Source organism: Phascolarctos cinereus, unplaced genomic scaffold (assembly GCF_003287225.1).
Source record: "Phascolarctos cinereus isolate Bilbo 61053 unplaced genomic scaffold, phaCin_HiC Scaffold_5;HRSCAF=322, whole genome shotgun sequence".
NCBI lineage: Eukaryota > Metazoa > Chordata > Mammalia > Diprotodontia > Phascolarctidae > Phascolarctos > Phascolarctos cinereus.
Window position 1 is genome coordinate 317,514,622 of NW_027555958.1, and position 16,406 is coordinate 317,531,027.

Below are 16,406 nucleotides of genomic sequence, written 5' to 3' on the forward strand. Positions count from 1 at the left end.
GTTAATAATATGCATCTAATCAATGTTTTCTCCTTCATATTGGAATAGGGTTATCCATGTGAACTTTTGCCACTGACAGTGGCAGGTATTCCTTCTATGCACATCTGCCTGGATTTCATTCCTGAGCTAATAGCTCAGCCAGAACTTGAAAAACAGGTAATGAATCCATTGAGGCTTTCTGGTAATTTTTGTTCAGTTTTGCGTCTTGATAACAAATTTACATATTCACCTCAAAAACATTTTTTAACATTCCCATTTACTATCTAAACTAAGTAGTAGCCTCTTACAGGTCTCCTAGCTTCCAACCTTTTCTTTACTCCATATCATACCATATATAACTGTGAGACTAATTTTCTTGATGTATTGCTCTTATCTTATTATTTACCAGGCCCCAAACTTTCCCCACTATCTACTGAATTAAATCCAAATTCCTTAGCCTTCTAAAGACCTCTGTACTTATTAGCTATTATTTCCCAATACCCTTCTCCTTGACCGTTAGTCAGTATAGGCTATTTGTCATTCCCCAAATATGCCCTGATTTTTCTTTCTTAATTAACAATATAGTTATAAATTTAATAATCTTAGCAAACATTAGTAATTTATGTTCAAGAACCCTGAAATTCCTTTATCTTATAGTAATCTTCTAGCATTCTGTCTCTCCCTGTGCCTTACTGCTACTAAACCTATTTTTCCTTACTGTGACCTCCTAATCCTTCCACCTTTTTGTACATTTCTGGGCTGTCACCTCTGTTCTGGCTGTACTCTACTTCTTCCCATTTTTAACCCTTTGGAGAAGCAGTTTTAAGTCTGTAACTATCTTCTACGCTTGAATCCATTGTTTGTTTATCCTATTGCTACTCGTGCTTTGCCAAACCCCGACTTGGATTACTCTCACTATTCCCCTCTTTCAGTTGCATTCAGCTAATGCTGATGTGAGCTGATGGGAAGTCACCCTAATCTCACCTGGGCTCTTATTGAAACAAAACAATCCTACTCTTCCTTGACTGGTTTCTTTTCGTATTTGACATAGTGTCTTTTCAAATCTCTGCTCTTCTTGTACTTCCCACAGTATTCCTTTCCCCACCCTCAGCTGAGGAAGTCTGTTGTAATTTACTAAGGAAATTGAGGCTATTTGCCTTGATTCTCTTTTCCCTCTGTCTCCTCATCTCATATTCCCTTGACCTCATCCACCAGTATCTTTTTCTATATTCCAGGTGCTGATGAAGGGTGGACCTTTTCATCAAAGCCAAGCACTTCACATGTACTTTTGATCTATCCCCTCTTATCTTCTCTAGCAGATTGCCTCCACTATCATCCCCCCCCATTTTCTAATCTTTAATCTCTCCCCATCTACTGTTTCATTCTCTAGTATTCACAAACATGCCTACTTCTCCCTGATCTTTAAAAAAAACTTTCAAAAGTTCTTACCACCTCCCGTTAGCTGTCATCCCATATTTCTTTTTCCTTTCTCCTCCAAATACCTTGGAAAGGCTTTCTACATGTGATGCCTTCACTTCCTGTCTTCATTCTGTTTTTAAAACCCTCTATTGTCTGCCAAATCTAATGGCCTCTTCTTCAACCTTTTCTTTTTTAAACCTCTCTGTAACATTTGACACTATTGACCACCCTCTCCTCCTGGATATACTCTCCTCTTTTTGGTTTTCATGATATTCATTTTCCTCCTTCCTGTGTTAGTACTCTTTCTCAGTCCACTTGGCTGGATTTTCTAAATGTTGGTATCTTCTGAGGCTATGTCCTGAGCTCTTCTGAATTGTGTCACACTCTTCACTTGGTGACCTTATTTGCCTCCAAGGGTTCAGTTCTCATCTCTTTGCACATGACTCCCAGGCATGTCTACCTAGCCCAAGTGTCTTTGTTCAGTTCCAGTCTTGCATCATGAGCTGCCTGTTGGATATTTTGAACGGGATGCTGCATGGGCTCCCCCACTCTGCCAAAGCGTTCATGATACAAGCAAGGTTTAAGCACTCCGTACTATAGATCCTGTGTTCGTTTTCTGAATGTCTTATTTGTTTACATCGCTTGCACTTGAACACAAATAAGACAAAACACATCTGCCTTAGAGCTCTCTCCTTTGCTAGATTATAATAAAATCCTTGAGGACAGAGGTGATCTTCATTTTTTTAACAGTGCATATTTGTTGACAGAATACCTTTGAGACATTTTAACCTTTCACTTTTGCTTTTCAGGTATTTGCTATCCAGTTGCTTTCTTACTTATGTATCCAGTATGCATTACCAAAATCACTGAGTGTGGCTCGGTTAGCTATCAATGTCATGGGAACAATGCTGACAGGTATGTTACTGGACTACCAAGAGGCAGTTTGATTTCTAAATTTCAATAATTTTAGTAAGATGACTTGAGTTGTTGTAATTGTTACAAATTCATCATTTTACATATTTTTAAATGATAGATACATAATCCTAAAATAATAAAAACACATATAGTATGTTTACATAACATTTTGTTCACAATAACCCTTTGATTAATAATATCCTACTTTACAGGTGAAGAAACTAAGACTCAGAGAAGTGAAATGATTTTATCCAGGATATTGTCAGAGCCAGGAATTTGTATCAAAATCTTGATTTTAGTGCTTTTTCTACCACACCATCCTATATGTGATTTATGGTTAGTTTAAAGTTGTTGAGCTGATAAGCCATCACAGTATACCTTGTAATGTGTGGATTAATTTCTTTTATTGATGATTGCTTATACATAAAATAATTTAAGTCATTGTATAATTATCTTGTCTATCATAGAAATGATGGATTTACAGTGACTTAAAAAAAACTTGTCATATTTTTAAGTGAGGCTAATGGCTAACTTACCTTCCATATATAATTATCTGTAGCTCTTATAATATATGAATATCAGTAGAAACCAAGAACTTAAAAATAATAGCTAATGTCTTATCTTTAATTCATGCCACTTTCTGTAGAGAAATTCCAATAAAATATCACATGCAAAATTAAAGGTTAAAAGTATATTAAATGCATCCATAGATTTCATGGAATGTTGTATTGTACCATTACTAACTTTTAATTTGTAAATTAAAATGATAAAACACATTTTTGTTTTTTATATCACCTTCACTTCTGAATGTATCCCTCCTTCTTTTCCTTGCCTAGCAAGCATTTCTTGGTAACAAAGGTGAAAAAAGGGAGAGTAAATAAAACACTTTAACAAAACCAAACAACATAATATTATCTGAAATTATATGCAGTATTCAGTACTAGTGGTCTTCTACCTTTTCAGGGACAGAGTGGTGTATTTTTTCCATTCTTCTTTAAGGCAAACATTTTAAACACGTGAATTATGAGATACTTAAAGCTGTGGTTTGGATATTAGTATTCACATTTGCATCTCTTCAAATCTGCTTTATTTTCTTTCAACAGTTTTAACTCAGAAAAAGCGCTATGCTTTTTTCATGGCAACCCTGCCGAGTTTGGTGTCTTTTTGTCAAGCATTTCCACCACTGTATGAGGACATTATGTCTTTGTTGATCCAGATAGGACAAGTTTGTGCCTCTGATGTTGCTACGCAGACGAGAGATATAGATCCAATTATTACACGTAAGTAATTTTCTAGGTCTCTTAAAATGTTCTTACACACACACACACACACACACAGAGATTGAGAGAGAGAGAGTCTTGAGGTCTTTAAACAAAGACCAGTTATGTGGTAGAGGGGATTATTTTTTGGTATAGCTTAGAATAACAGCTGAATTTTTTCCCAACTCTTGAAGTTCTGTGATTCTTTGAACACAAGACCTGCTTCTTTGTCTTAATTTTGGTTTCTTCTCATTTTACTTTTAGGTCTTCAGCAACTGAAAGAGAAACGAAGTGGATGGTCTGGAATATGCAAAGACCTAGCTTATGAAAATGGAGCCAGGGATATAGGAAGCATGGATCCTGATGTGCAGCTATGCCAGTGTATTGAAAGCACAATAATTGAAATAATAAACATGAGTGTTAGTGGAGTTTAAAAAAGAAATGAATGAAATTGAAGCTGTGTGCAGCATAAACCCACCATGATTCTGCATTTGATAACAACTGTTATATTGAATGAAAACAGTAGTGTCTGGGAATCACAAAAAAAGACAACATACAATTGAACTCAAACTTGACCATGCTGAGAATTATGCTTTTTATCTTGCCTGTTTTTGGATGAAAGTATATGGATCTAGTTTGCTGATATGTTTGTCTAGTAGCAGTTGTTAATTCAGCTTTTTCCAGTGATTTCAGCATCATGTTTAGCTTCTGAAGTAAGAAAAGCATATACTATGCTTTTAATTTTCTTTGAAGTCTGTAAGTAGCCTTAATGTTCATTTAGGCTTTCAGCTTGGGACTGAGTGCTGCAGTGATGCGAGAGAAAGAAGAATCAAAGGAAGGGAGAATTCAGGGAAAATCAGGGGTTAGATACCCAGATAGAAACCTCAAGGACTTGCAATACAAATAATGCAAGATGAATTCTCATTCTCAAGGATTAGTGTTAAGAAGACTAAGAAAGGCAAAAATGCTTTTCTAAATGATTTTCATGGAATTGCAGATGAGGACTTTAAAAATTCTACATATATGCTTCAATTATTGCTCTTATGTGAAGCCATATATCAGAGGTACTTGAATAATTTGGAATTTTATGATACTGGTTTAAAAGTGTTTACAGAAACACCTTTTTGCAAAGCAGATCCTGAAAGGTCTACAAAGCAGATCCTGAGAGGTCTAAGTTAGTTTTTAAAAAATGTTTATTTTTATAATGTTAATTAACTTATCTAATGTTTAGAGGGGTAAAGTTCAAAGATATCTAATTAAACAAAAATTACAGCAATAAAACCCATTGAGTTAGTGATCTCTTGGTTTGTCATTGAGAATTCTGCATTTCAGGAAGTCTTTGGCAAAAAAACTTGTGTTTGTGCACATGCGCACATGTGTGCACATATGTGTGCATGGACTCATAATAATTGTGATCCTCAGGAAATTGGGTGGTGGGCAATGTCATCATAGTAAGTCATATTGTAGTCCTATGTGGGTAGCTTTCCTTTAAATTAGATATTATTATGTGAAGTCAGGGCCCTTCATCTTCATTTTGTATGCTGAAGAATTCAGTGTCCAAACTAGATATATTTTTCTTTGGTTTCTTTGGTGCACATAGATGATAAATTCTTGCACTCTGAACTCTGCTTGTACATGAAAGTAAATAGAGTGATAAGAAAATATCACATTGCAGTAAAGGAATTTAAGTTTCCTCTTGGTGTATAGCTATATCCCATTTCTTTCCTTTGTAAAATGGGATTATATGGTCCTCACCTCTTTAGGAGAGTCAAATAAGAATTTTTTTTAAGATCCAGTAAGTGTACAGTATCACATTTCATAATATATTTATAACTTTTCTTATATGTAGCTTTTGGTTAACAATCCTAGGGTAAAATGAAACTTAATACCATTGCAGGAATTTTCATATTTTTAATTCAACCAGTTTTATATTCCCATAAAGAAACAACTGTTGCTGCTTTCTTTTAAAAACTTCAGCCTTGGAATAGTTTAGGTGCATAAGGCTGTCTTTTTCCTTGGAGTTCAGAAAAGGTTGAAGTATATTTTCTAACTAAATGAACAATACACATTCCAGTCTATTTTTTTTTTCAGAGACTACTAGTCAGAACTTGCTGTTACATATTTGTTGATCTGTAAATAAAAGATGTAAATACATTAGAAAATTTTATTATTCATGTATTTTATGTTAAAGTAAAATTTGTCACGATGCAATATAATATTTTTGATTTAAGGAAAATGTGTGCAACTTTTGAATATGTTTATAAACATTCGTACTCTTGGTATCAAATGGACTTGAATTTCTTTTGTGCATTATTTCAAATTACTTTTGAACCAAGAACTGCACTTTCTAGTATATCTTCTAACTTTTATTTAATGTCAGCTAGTCAATCGGTAAGAATTTTTTAAGTACCTACTATGTGCTAGGCACTGTATTAAGTGCTGGAAATACAGAATGAGGCAAAAGACAGGCCGTACCCTCAAGGAGCTCACAAGCAAATGGGGAAGATAACAAACAATACATACAAACGCTGTATACAGGATAAATAGGAAATAATTAAAAGAGGGAAGGCACTAGAATTAAATATTCATTTTGAGTACGAGGGACACGAAGTATAAGCCAAACCCAATTTTGACGAGATCTATACAGGAGAAAAGTAATGCAGCTACGAATTGGGAGAAAGAACTAATTTCAGAGAGCTCAGGAAGATTGTTTTCAGAACTTATATTTTCGTGCTGAACGTAGTAAAAAGCCAAGTAAACTGGATTTCTGAGAGAAAAATGTACTTGAAATTACTAGGACTTTAAAAATGCTAACGTAATCAGCTGTAGGTCAGTAAACAGGCTCAAAAGGAAAGCAGCTTGGTGGGTTTGGATCCTTGGCGCTGCTTACCGCTGTTTACGAGGAACTTGCTTCTGAAGGATAGGGGCAGGGGAGCGTTTGGAGTTCTTCCAATACCCGTGGCCTCCACCTCTGAGTCTTTTCTCAGAGGAGTCTTAACCACGCTGGGATGACGCATTGTCGCAAACAGGGTTGAGCATCCTCTGACCTTCTTGGTTATCGCCAGCCACCGTAGAGCGGTCAGAGTCGCCCAGGCTGACCTAGCCAAACTTATCTTTGCTCAAGCGCCTTAAGGTGAGTCACCTGGTTTCCAAAGAAACGGAAGCCACCCGCAAGTATTGATTTCTTTGATCAAAATCGAAGACATTTTCCTCTTTGCCCGACCAAGATTGGCTGCCGAGGGTCGGCCTTCTCTTCATCCATTCGTTGCGTTTGGTTTGCGGGCAGCACGTTTCATCTCGCAGCGATTGGCTCTATGAGGCCAGCCCCCCAATCTCCGCGCTGCCATTGGTTGACCAACTTCGGACACCCACCCGACAATTGGCTATTGTCAATTCTCGTCTCGGATTGGCTGAGGGAAGCGCTGGGGGCGGGAGGCGGGAAGTATCCGGGAAGATTCGCTTTCGAGGGTGTCAGGGCGAGCTGCGGAGCGGCAGCCGGGGACTGCCGGCGGAGCGGAGGTAACGGAGCGGGTCTGGAGCAGAGTGGGCGCCCGAGTCAGCCTTCCCGCTGGGCACTGAGGGGCTTCCCTCTTAGAGGCCGCCTTCCCTTTCTCTCCTCATTCTCTGTCTCGACGTGCGCCAATCGGACGCGGCGAGCCCTCGCGCGGTGTCACCAAGCCAGGTCTCATCTGCCTCGGACCTGCTCTGAGCCCCCAGAGGACGGAGCCGCGCGCACCCACTCGCGCCTCCGCAGCTCCACGCGTGACGCGGCGGGGATTTGAACCCTGGTGGAGGGAGAGCTGCGCGAGCACGCTCTCGAGCCCTAGTCCGGGAGGGAGGCCAGGCCGCAGAGGGGGAAGAATCAGGGCGTGAAAAAAAAGTGGGGGTGGGGGAGTGGAGGAAGTGAAAAGAGTGAGGGAGGGGGTGGGAAATGAAAGAGGAAGGAGAGGTTCTGGAGGTGGAGGGAAGGGCAGCTGGACCGGGCCCCGGGACCTCCCTCTTAATCTGTTTTATTCAATTCAACCCACCTTTATGAAACCCTTTTATGTGGGCTTAGCCTTAGGGCGAGGTCACTTTGGAGGCAGGAAGACCTGATACTGTCACCAGTGTGGACAAGGCTCCTGATACCCAGAGCATGAATTTACAGCAGTTAGCTGCTGGTCCAAGTCAGGGAGGATGTTCCCATCCCTGGGCATGAAGTCACAAAGGTAGACCCCACCTTCCTTAAAAAAAAAATTCCAATCAACAAGCAGGTCATTAAAACATCTAATTGTTCGGAAGGGCTGGTACTGTGCTAGGACCTGGACTAGACAGAGAGAGAGAAGTGAGAGAGTCTTTGCCTTTAAGGAGCTTGCAGTCTACTGGGAGGATACTCCATGAGCACAGATAAGTAAATACAAAAATAAATACATTGTGGGGAAGACGGTATGTCACTAACATCTGTGGAGATCAGGAAAAAAATAAACCTCTTGAAGGAGTAGCACTTGACCCAAGTCTAGAAGAGAGCTAGGGATTCCAAGAAGTGCACTTGAAGAAGGAAATCATTCCAGGCATAGGGTAAAGACAGGATGCCAGATGGAATGGCTTGTATGGAGGAACAGCAAGTAGAGTAGTGTGGATGATATCTACAGTGGTTGGGGAGAATAGTGTGAAACAAGGCTGGAAAAATAGGCCAGAACCAGATTGTGAAGGGCTCCAAATATCCTAGATGCATTGGAGAGACATTAAAATTTTTCAAGCAGGGAATGACATGACCAAACCTGCACGTTAGAGATATTGATTTGGCAGCGTTATAGATGATGGATTAGACTGGGGAGAGAATGAAGGCAGGGAGACCCATCAGGAAGCTATAGTGATATGGACAGGAGGTGATGAAGGCCTGATTAGGATAGTTGTGGTGTGATTAGAGAGAAGAGGATAGAATGGATGGACACTGAAAATCTGGAGAGGAAGGCAGCCAGAGTGGTGAAGGGCCTTGAGTCCCTGTCATAGGAGTATTGATTGAGAAAATATTTACCCTGGAGAAGAGAAGACTTGAGGACTCTCATGTGGAAGAGATGAGATTGTTCTTTTGGCCCCAGATTGAAGAACCAGAAACAAGGGGTAGAAGTTCCAAAAAGCAAATCAAGGCTTCATGTCAGGAAAAACTGCCTAACAATTAGAGCTGTCCAAAAGTGGAGTGAATGGGCTGCATTAGGAGGTGATGGTTTCCCCCCTTGTTGGAAATCTTCAAACAAATGTTAGATGACTATTTCAAGAATCTCTGATTTCTGACTACTTTTTTCCATTGATGCAATCAGTAAGTCTGTCAGTAAAACATTTCTTTTAAACCCTTACTATTTTCCAGACTGTGTGCTAAGCATTGGAGATACAAAGAAAGGTAAAAGGCAGCCCCTATCCTCAAGGAGCTTACAAACTAATTGGGGAGACAACAAGCAAACAAACATGCACCAGCAAACTCTATATAGGATAGATAGGAAGTAATCCACAGAAGGAAGGCCCTAGAATGAAGAGTGATTGGGAAAGGCTTCAAGTAGAAGGTGGGATTTTAGCTGGAACTTGAAGGAAGCTAGAAGAACTTGAAGACAGTAGGTTGAGTTAAGGAAGAAGGGCATTCTAGGCAGGGGGAAAATGCCTGGAGATGAGAGATGGAATTTCTTTTGGAAGACAGCAAGGAGGTCAGTATCACTGAGTACCTGTTGGGGGAGTCATATAAATTCTGGAAAGGTGAAGAAGAGGCAAGTTATAAAGGTCTTTAAACACCAAAAAGAGGATTTTATATTTGATCCTGTTGGTGAAAGGAAGCCACAACAGTTTATTATAGAGTAGGGTAGTGGGGCTTACATGGTCAGACCTATGCTTTAGGGTTCACTTTGACATCTGAATGGAGGGATAGACTGACATGGAGAGGTTTGTGGCTGGTAGACCAACCAGCAGGTTTTTGCAATAGCCCAGGCCTGTGGTGATGAGGTCTTGCACCAGGGCAATGGATAGTATCAGAGGAGAGAAGGAGGCATATATTAAAGAGGTAAAATTGACAGGTGTTGGCAGCAGAGTGGAAGTGGGGTGGGGGGGGGAGAAGTGAGACAGAGAAGACTTGAGGATCAGCTTGTGTTTATTAATCAGTAAACATTTATTAAGCACCTACCATATCCCAGGCTCTATAGTAGGCTTGGGGATACAAATCTAAAATGAAATAGTTCCTCAAAGAACTTATATTCTGTTGGGGGAGACAGTATATACTGGGAGACAAGGATATTGCTGTAGTAATATGGAAGAGTAAAAGAATTCTATATATTAATTAAAAAGAACAAAGATTTTCATTGAATTTATTGATCCTTTTTTAAAAAACTAACAATATTTAAACACTCTAACGCTAATTATTTTGTATTTCATCGTTGTCTAAAATCTAACATCATTGAAATAATATAAGTAGTGCTTTAAGAAATATTTCCCAGGATTCAGTCTTTTCAGTAGTAGAGAATCTGCCTAATTTGTAGGTTAGGTTCCCCTGGAGCAACCCCAGTCTTAAGGTACTCAATCCATCCTCGCCCCTTAAACTATATAAGTCATGAATACCTACTACTATGTTTACGTTTTAGTATTTAACCAGGTGACACAATAAGTTAAAAGCAAATGCACTTGCATAAATGGTGTAGTGTTGCAACAAAAGACCTGTCACTAGTCCACATTTTCCCATAAATACACCTAGCATAAGTAGGGAGAGTAGACATATAGAAGTCACACATAGGGAAAATGTGCAGCCAAACTGAAGGAGGAAGGGGGGTGTTCTCATAGGCAATTGGTAGCCAGAGCTGTGTGAGGAGGATCAATTCATATGCCTGATATTGGTGTGGTGCAGAGCCTCTAATACCTCTGTACTGTTCTTGCTGACTCTGGGCTCTGGTGCAATTCTGCTGGATATTGTCAGATGTTGTAATCTCCACTGCCTTTGCCTTTTGGCTCAGTGATAATCCTTTGTGAGGAATCTTCTCTGAGTAGGGTGCTTTAGGACATTTCTCTAGAATAGAGATTCTTTACCTTTTTTTTTTTTGGAATGGACTCTGGTAATCTGGGAATACCTATATATCTCTTATGATTTTTAAGTGTATAAAATAGGATTCCAAAGGAAACTTATTATGTTGAAATACAGTTATCAAAATATTTAAGAAAAAAAAATTTAGATGTCGGGTTAAGAACCCCTGCTCTAAAAAACAATCCAGTGTTCGGAACTCAGAAACTATTGAACTTGGGTTACTTATGGAGAAACTCTCATGGCTGGCATTATCTTGGAAATCTCCTTTCCCTGATAGAAGGCTAGAGCCCAAGATCATGGTGTCTAGGGAATTCAGAATCCCCTCTCCTCTCCACAGAAGGTTGGGGTTCAGGAAGCAGTGTCTTTGAATTCTCCTCTCTGGCTGCATGCAGGCAATATATTGTTTGACCATAGGCATCAGCTGCCCATTGCTATTACTGCTTCTGGAAGAGGTGCCAGGAAAAAGGTGAAAAGTAAGTTTTCAAAAACAGAGGCTATCTTCAGGAGCTGAGTTTCATACATTTTAGGGCTAGAAGGGAACTTAAAGACACCTTTTTGTGATTTGGCAGAGGTCTTTGAGAATTACTCTACTGAAAAATTCAGCCTGAAAAATTCAGCACTCTGAGGCTGACTTGGCAATTAAGCTCTCTGAATTTTATCATGCCATTCTCTTTTCCACTCTGTACAAAACACTTTGCCAGTTATTGCAAAGTTTGCGTGATCTACCTTTTAAGAACCCAGCATTACCGAATCAGGTGAAGGAGCAGGACTTCAGTGGAGGCAGACCAGCAAATTGGAGAGGCAGCATTGTGGAGTATATAGAGAGCTGGGTTTGATGTCAGACAACCTGGTTTCAGATATCAGCCCTGTCACTTAATATCTGTGTGACCCTGGGCAAATCACTTAGCCTTTCTGGGCCTCATTTCCTCATCTGTCAAATGAGTGTTCTGAGATTTCGTTTTGTGATGCTATGAAATTCCCATCTTTTCTTTTTGCTTAGGTCAGTGCCTTTTAAAGTCTTGGGGTTTTGTTTTAGTGTTTTAATATTTAAATTTTGTGTTGCAGGAAGGAATCTGAAACAAGCAAAAAAAGAATTACAATGTCTTCAACACTATCTGAATACGTTATTGGTGGAGTGAAGATTTACTTCCCTTGTAAAGCTTACCCATCACAGCTTGCTATGATGAATTCTGTAAGTGGTTTCCAGAAGACCCTTTACATTGTTATTAGCTTAAAAGACACTCAGAATACACACTGCACGTGAGGATTCTGTTAAAATATTCTGCTTCAGTTCTACATGGAAAATAATCAGCTCAAGAATGGTCCCTAAATTATTAGGAAGAATATGGAAAAAAAAGTCAGTCAAACAGTAAACATTTCTTAAGTGCCTCCTGTGTGCCAGGCACTGTGCTAAGCACTAATCATTGAGGAAAACAATTTTGATCACCCATAAGCTATAACTGTGATGGTGCCAGTTCTAGGACCTTAAAAGTGCTTTTTTTGAATAAGGGCTTCTGTTTGTTTTATGGAATATACTGCTTTCAACAATCTACTCTGCAATTTATTACAAAGAGTATAATTTTTTGCTGTTAGTTTTTATTGGAAGCACATCCATCTATGTATTATGGGACTAAATGGTTTTGTGAAAGTGCATATCCTTGCCAAACAAATATTACTTTTATTCTTTCTCTTCCAATACAAAGCATAAGCATAGATCCTTCAGAGCCTTTGGCAAGGTAAAGGGTGATCAGACTTCTTCTACTGCACACATGACTTCCCCACCTGGTTCTTCACTTCTTACTTGCTGTTCAATTCCCATTTTTGATGAAGGCAGGTTCCGGTGAGCTAACATAAGTTGATTATGTCATTTTTTTGTATCCGTAGATTGTTAGAGGATTAAACAGTAAGCAGCACTGTTTGTTGGAGAGCCCCACAGGAAGTGGGAAAAGCTTAGCCTTACTTTGTTCTGCCTTGGCATGGCAGCAGTCTCTCAGTGGTGAGTAGCTTATAGATATTTTCCAGTCTCCTTATCAGCTTCTGAATAACAATACAGAGGCAGAATGCTGGAGTGGAAACAGTTGTGGTGCTTGGATTCAGAAGACCTGTCTACAAGTTGTGCTTCTAACATTTACTTGTGACTTTGGGCAAGTTCCTTAACCTTAGGTTCCTCATGTATATGATATAAAACAGAAGGTTATGGAAGGGAGTTGTCATTATTAATATCATTATTATTATTCTTGATGATAATGATGAGGATCCTCTCCAAAAGTCCTACACTTAGGATTCTGTATGGCACGGAGGTGACCCGGTTTCTCAAACATTAGCATTAAATTCAGAGCTAGTGCCATCATGCTGGAAAAACTTCAGATACCAACATAGCAGTGGTCTCTTTTTCACTAGAAAACCAGCTCAGCTAACCTCAGAAGCTCATCACTGGAGGATTGGCCACCAGGTGATGAATGTTTTTTTGGCCAGAGTAGCTCAAAGGGCGGTGTAGTAGGGTGTGGAGGAGTTGTAGTCTTTATTGGCAGAAGGGGACACCTATATGGATGAAATTGTAGATCCTTGGAAGTATTGAAGGAATAAGAATAAGAAACTACTTTTTATCTAGAATGATCTAGGAATCAGGTGATCTGATTAACTTTTGTTTACAAAAAGTTACAGCATATGAGATGTACGTGATGTGCATTATGTGCCATATGTAGATTATCATTGTACCGACAGAAAACTTCTACTGAAATCATCTTTTTCATTACTTAGAGGGTATATCAGTATCTTTCAGTGCTTCCAAGTTACCATTATGAAGACGATTTATCACTGAATGCTAATATAGATAGAGAAGGTATAGGGGATTGAATCAGTACTGACCCTAAGATATATATCACACCCTGGAAATGGCTTTTTGGAAATAAGTCCCCAAACAGCTTATTTATAATCTGCCTCTTTCTCATAAAAGTAAAGTGTGTATATGATCCCAAATCCTCTCCACTCCAATAAATAAATAATTCTAGTTGAGCTTCCTGATTGTAGTATTCCAAAGTGGGAAAAAAGTTTAGTAATACTTACAGTCTATGGGTAACGTTAGAAAACTGGTTTCAAGAATGGATAATGTCTCTTCTCATATCAAAGTTAGAAGATTTTGGCTCAAGTCCTAGCTCTGTCACATTCACTGGTAACTTTGGGCAAGTAACTCTCTGAGCTGAAGTTTTCTCATTTAACTAAATTTAGAAAACAGTTATTAAATTCTTAGTATATGCAATATATAGTGGTAGCCACTGGGTATACAGAGATGAAGCAATTCGTTTGTCTACTCTTACAAGCACACAGAGGAGATAATCTGTAAGCGGTGTATTTAGGCATAAAAATGTCAGTGGCTTTATTGAATTTAAATAGTGATTAAAATGTGTTTTGGTTTACCTGAGATCTGTTTTTTTTTTCAAAGATTCAAATGACTGCTGATTATAATACATAATATATTAATGAAAATTCCAAAGTGTGGTTCAGAATACCACATCTGAAATGCTAGCATATTAAAACTTTTATGCAAAAGGAAGCCCTTAATGTGTGGGGAAGATTTTACTCTTCCTGTGGCTTACATTATTATTTAATCTTTATCAAGCATTCACAGATGAGTTAGGTGCTGCTATCAAAATCACATTCTTATTTGGTTGTAGAAATATCAGTTAAGAAAGCACCTTTTTTAGATATTTGCTGAAATCTTTCTTGCTTTCATTTTCATATAAGTGAGAAATCTGATTGCATATTTTAACTGATCATGTGCCAACTCTTGACTTATTGGATTGCATTGATTTTAGTAAATAGAACAGACCTTTTTTTACAGAAAGTTTTGTTTGTTTGTGAATTCTTTTCTTCTCCCCATTGATGTGTAGAATTATTGGCAGGTATGTGTTTTTTTAAAATCCAAATCTTATTTTTATTTTTAGAAAAGCCAGGAGAGGAGAACTTGAATAAAAAGACTGAAGTACCCTTGCCATGTTGTTGTATATGCCATTTGCACGATCCCACTAATGATATCAGTATTAATGTGAACCAAGGAGCTTCATGTTCTTTCACCAGTCCAATCGTGACATCTTCCATGAAAAATGAAATCTCAACTTGCCAAGGTAACCTTTTGTCTAAGACCATTAGTGTCTATTTTGGGGACTTCATTTAGCTAATACTGCTTTTTAAAAGTCCAAATAACTTCTAGAGTGGCAGGGAAGGGAAAGAGAGAATTCTTCACAATGGGATCATGGAAGGCAGCTGTGGGTTCATGTGCTGCCATGGTAAGTAGCTGTCTGCCACCATTTTCCATGAGTAGCTCATTCTTCAACAGTCTTTCTCTCCTTCCCAATTCCTGCTCTCATAGCAGGGAACCTCAGTATATATAGAGAGACTCCCTCAAACAACCTAACCTCCCACTACCTCAACTTATTCATTTCGCATGACCTACTCCTCCACATCTCATCTACACACAGATGGTCATCCTTTGATCTTGCCATCTCCCATAAGTTTTCTACTTCCATATTTATGAACTCTAAAATTCTTTTGGTCATAATTTTTTTGTTATTCCATTTTCTCCTCTTTCTTATAACTTCTAATACTGTTCTTCATCTTTACCATGACCTCCAGTCCCTCAGACATTACTTCTGTACTGTTTAAACTTTCTTCCCTTTTCTCATCTTGACCCCTTGATGAACTAGTTCAACTTTGTACCATCCTCTCTCAAGTCCCTTTCCCCCCTTATCCAGTTGCCAGTCTTCCCCATCAGTCCTCAACCTTTTATTACTCTCACCATCTGCAGCCTTCACTCTTATTCATGTGATACTGAACAAAGCCAAGAGATCCCTCTTTTCCCCTGCTCCTTGTCTTCTGTCACTTAGATGCCTTCCTCCACTGTCTTCTGATTTACTCTCATTTCACATGAAGAAATGACTCTTCTCCTTGCCAAGGCTAGCCAATCTACATGCACAAGTGATTCCATTCCATCTTGTCTTCCTCAGCAGATTGTCCCCTCTATTATCTCCATTCTTCAGTAATCTTCACTCTCTCCCTTTCTACTCACTGCTTCCAGACTGCCTGCAAACATGTCCACATCTCTTCCATCCTTAAAAAACCCTCACTTGTTCCATACATCCCCACAGTTTGTCATCCTATATCTCTTCTCTTTCATGGCTGAACACCTTGAGAAGGCCATATATAATTGGTGCTTCCATTTCTCTTCCTCTTACCAATGATCTCTTAATTGCCAAATCTAGTGACCTTTTCACAGTCCTCATCATTCTTGACTTCTTTATAGCCTTTGACACTCTTGATCGCTTTCTGCTCTAGGATACTGTGTTTTCTCTTAGCTTTGCTGACATTGATCTCTCTTGGTTCTCCTCCCTTCTTAGGCCGCTTTGCTGGATCTTCATATAGGTTGCTCCTGCTTAACTGTGGGTGTCTCCCGTAGCCGCCTTCTCTTCTCCTTTAATACTGTTTCTCTCGATGATCACATCAGCTCCCATGAATTCAGTTATCATCTCTATTCAGATAATTCTTAGATCTATTTATCCAGCCCTAACCACTCTCCTGACTTCCAGTATTGCGTCTCTAATTTCCTATTAGACATCTTGAAGTGGATGTTCTATAGACATCTCCAATTCAACATATACAAAATTGAACTTATTATATTTCCCTCCAAACCTTTCCCTTTTCCTAATTTCCCTATTACTTACTGTCAAAGACACAGCTGTCCTCCCAGTTACCCATGCTCAAAACCCAAGTGTCATCCTCCACATTTCACTCTCTTACTCCTT

The 16,406-nt window shown here is 39.0% G+C and overlaps 2 protein-coding genes across 4 annotated transcripts in view; both read left to right on the forward strand.

Annotated features, from left to right (window-relative positions):
• INTS2 (integrator complex subunit 2) overlaps positions 1-4,869 on the forward strand; it is a 44,187-nt gene extending 39,318 nt beyond the window's left edge. For both annotated transcript variants that reach the window (XM_020991820.1, XM_020991821.2), the window contains exons 22-25: positions 49-156; positions 2,208-2,313; positions 3,417-3,593; positions 3,837-4,869. In XM_020991820.1, the coding sequence (XP_020847479.1) occupies positions 49-156; positions 2,208-2,313; positions 3,417-3,593; positions 3,837-4,006 (561 nt within the window). In that variant the 3' untranslated portion in view covers positions 4,007-4,869. The remainder of the gene's footprint in view (positions 1-48; positions 157-2,207; positions 2,314-3,416; positions 3,594-3,836) is intronic.
• Positions 4,870-7,005: 2,136 nt separating this feature from the next.
• The window catches only part of BRIP1 (BRCA1 interacting DNA helicase 1), a 233,687-nt gene continuing 224,286 nt past the window's right edge, over positions 7,006-16,406 (forward strand). For both annotated transcript variants that reach the window (XM_078156105.1, XM_020991818.2), the window contains exons 1-4: positions 7,006-7,091; positions 11,674-11,800; positions 12,493-12,604; positions 14,553-14,732. In XM_078156105.1, the coding sequence (XP_078012231.1) occupies positions 11,708-11,800; positions 12,493-12,604; positions 14,553-14,732 (385 nt within the window). In that variant the 5' untranslated portion in view covers positions 7,006-7,091; positions 11,674-11,707. The remainder of the gene's footprint in view (positions 7,092-11,673; positions 11,801-12,492; positions 12,605-14,552; positions 14,733-16,406) is intronic.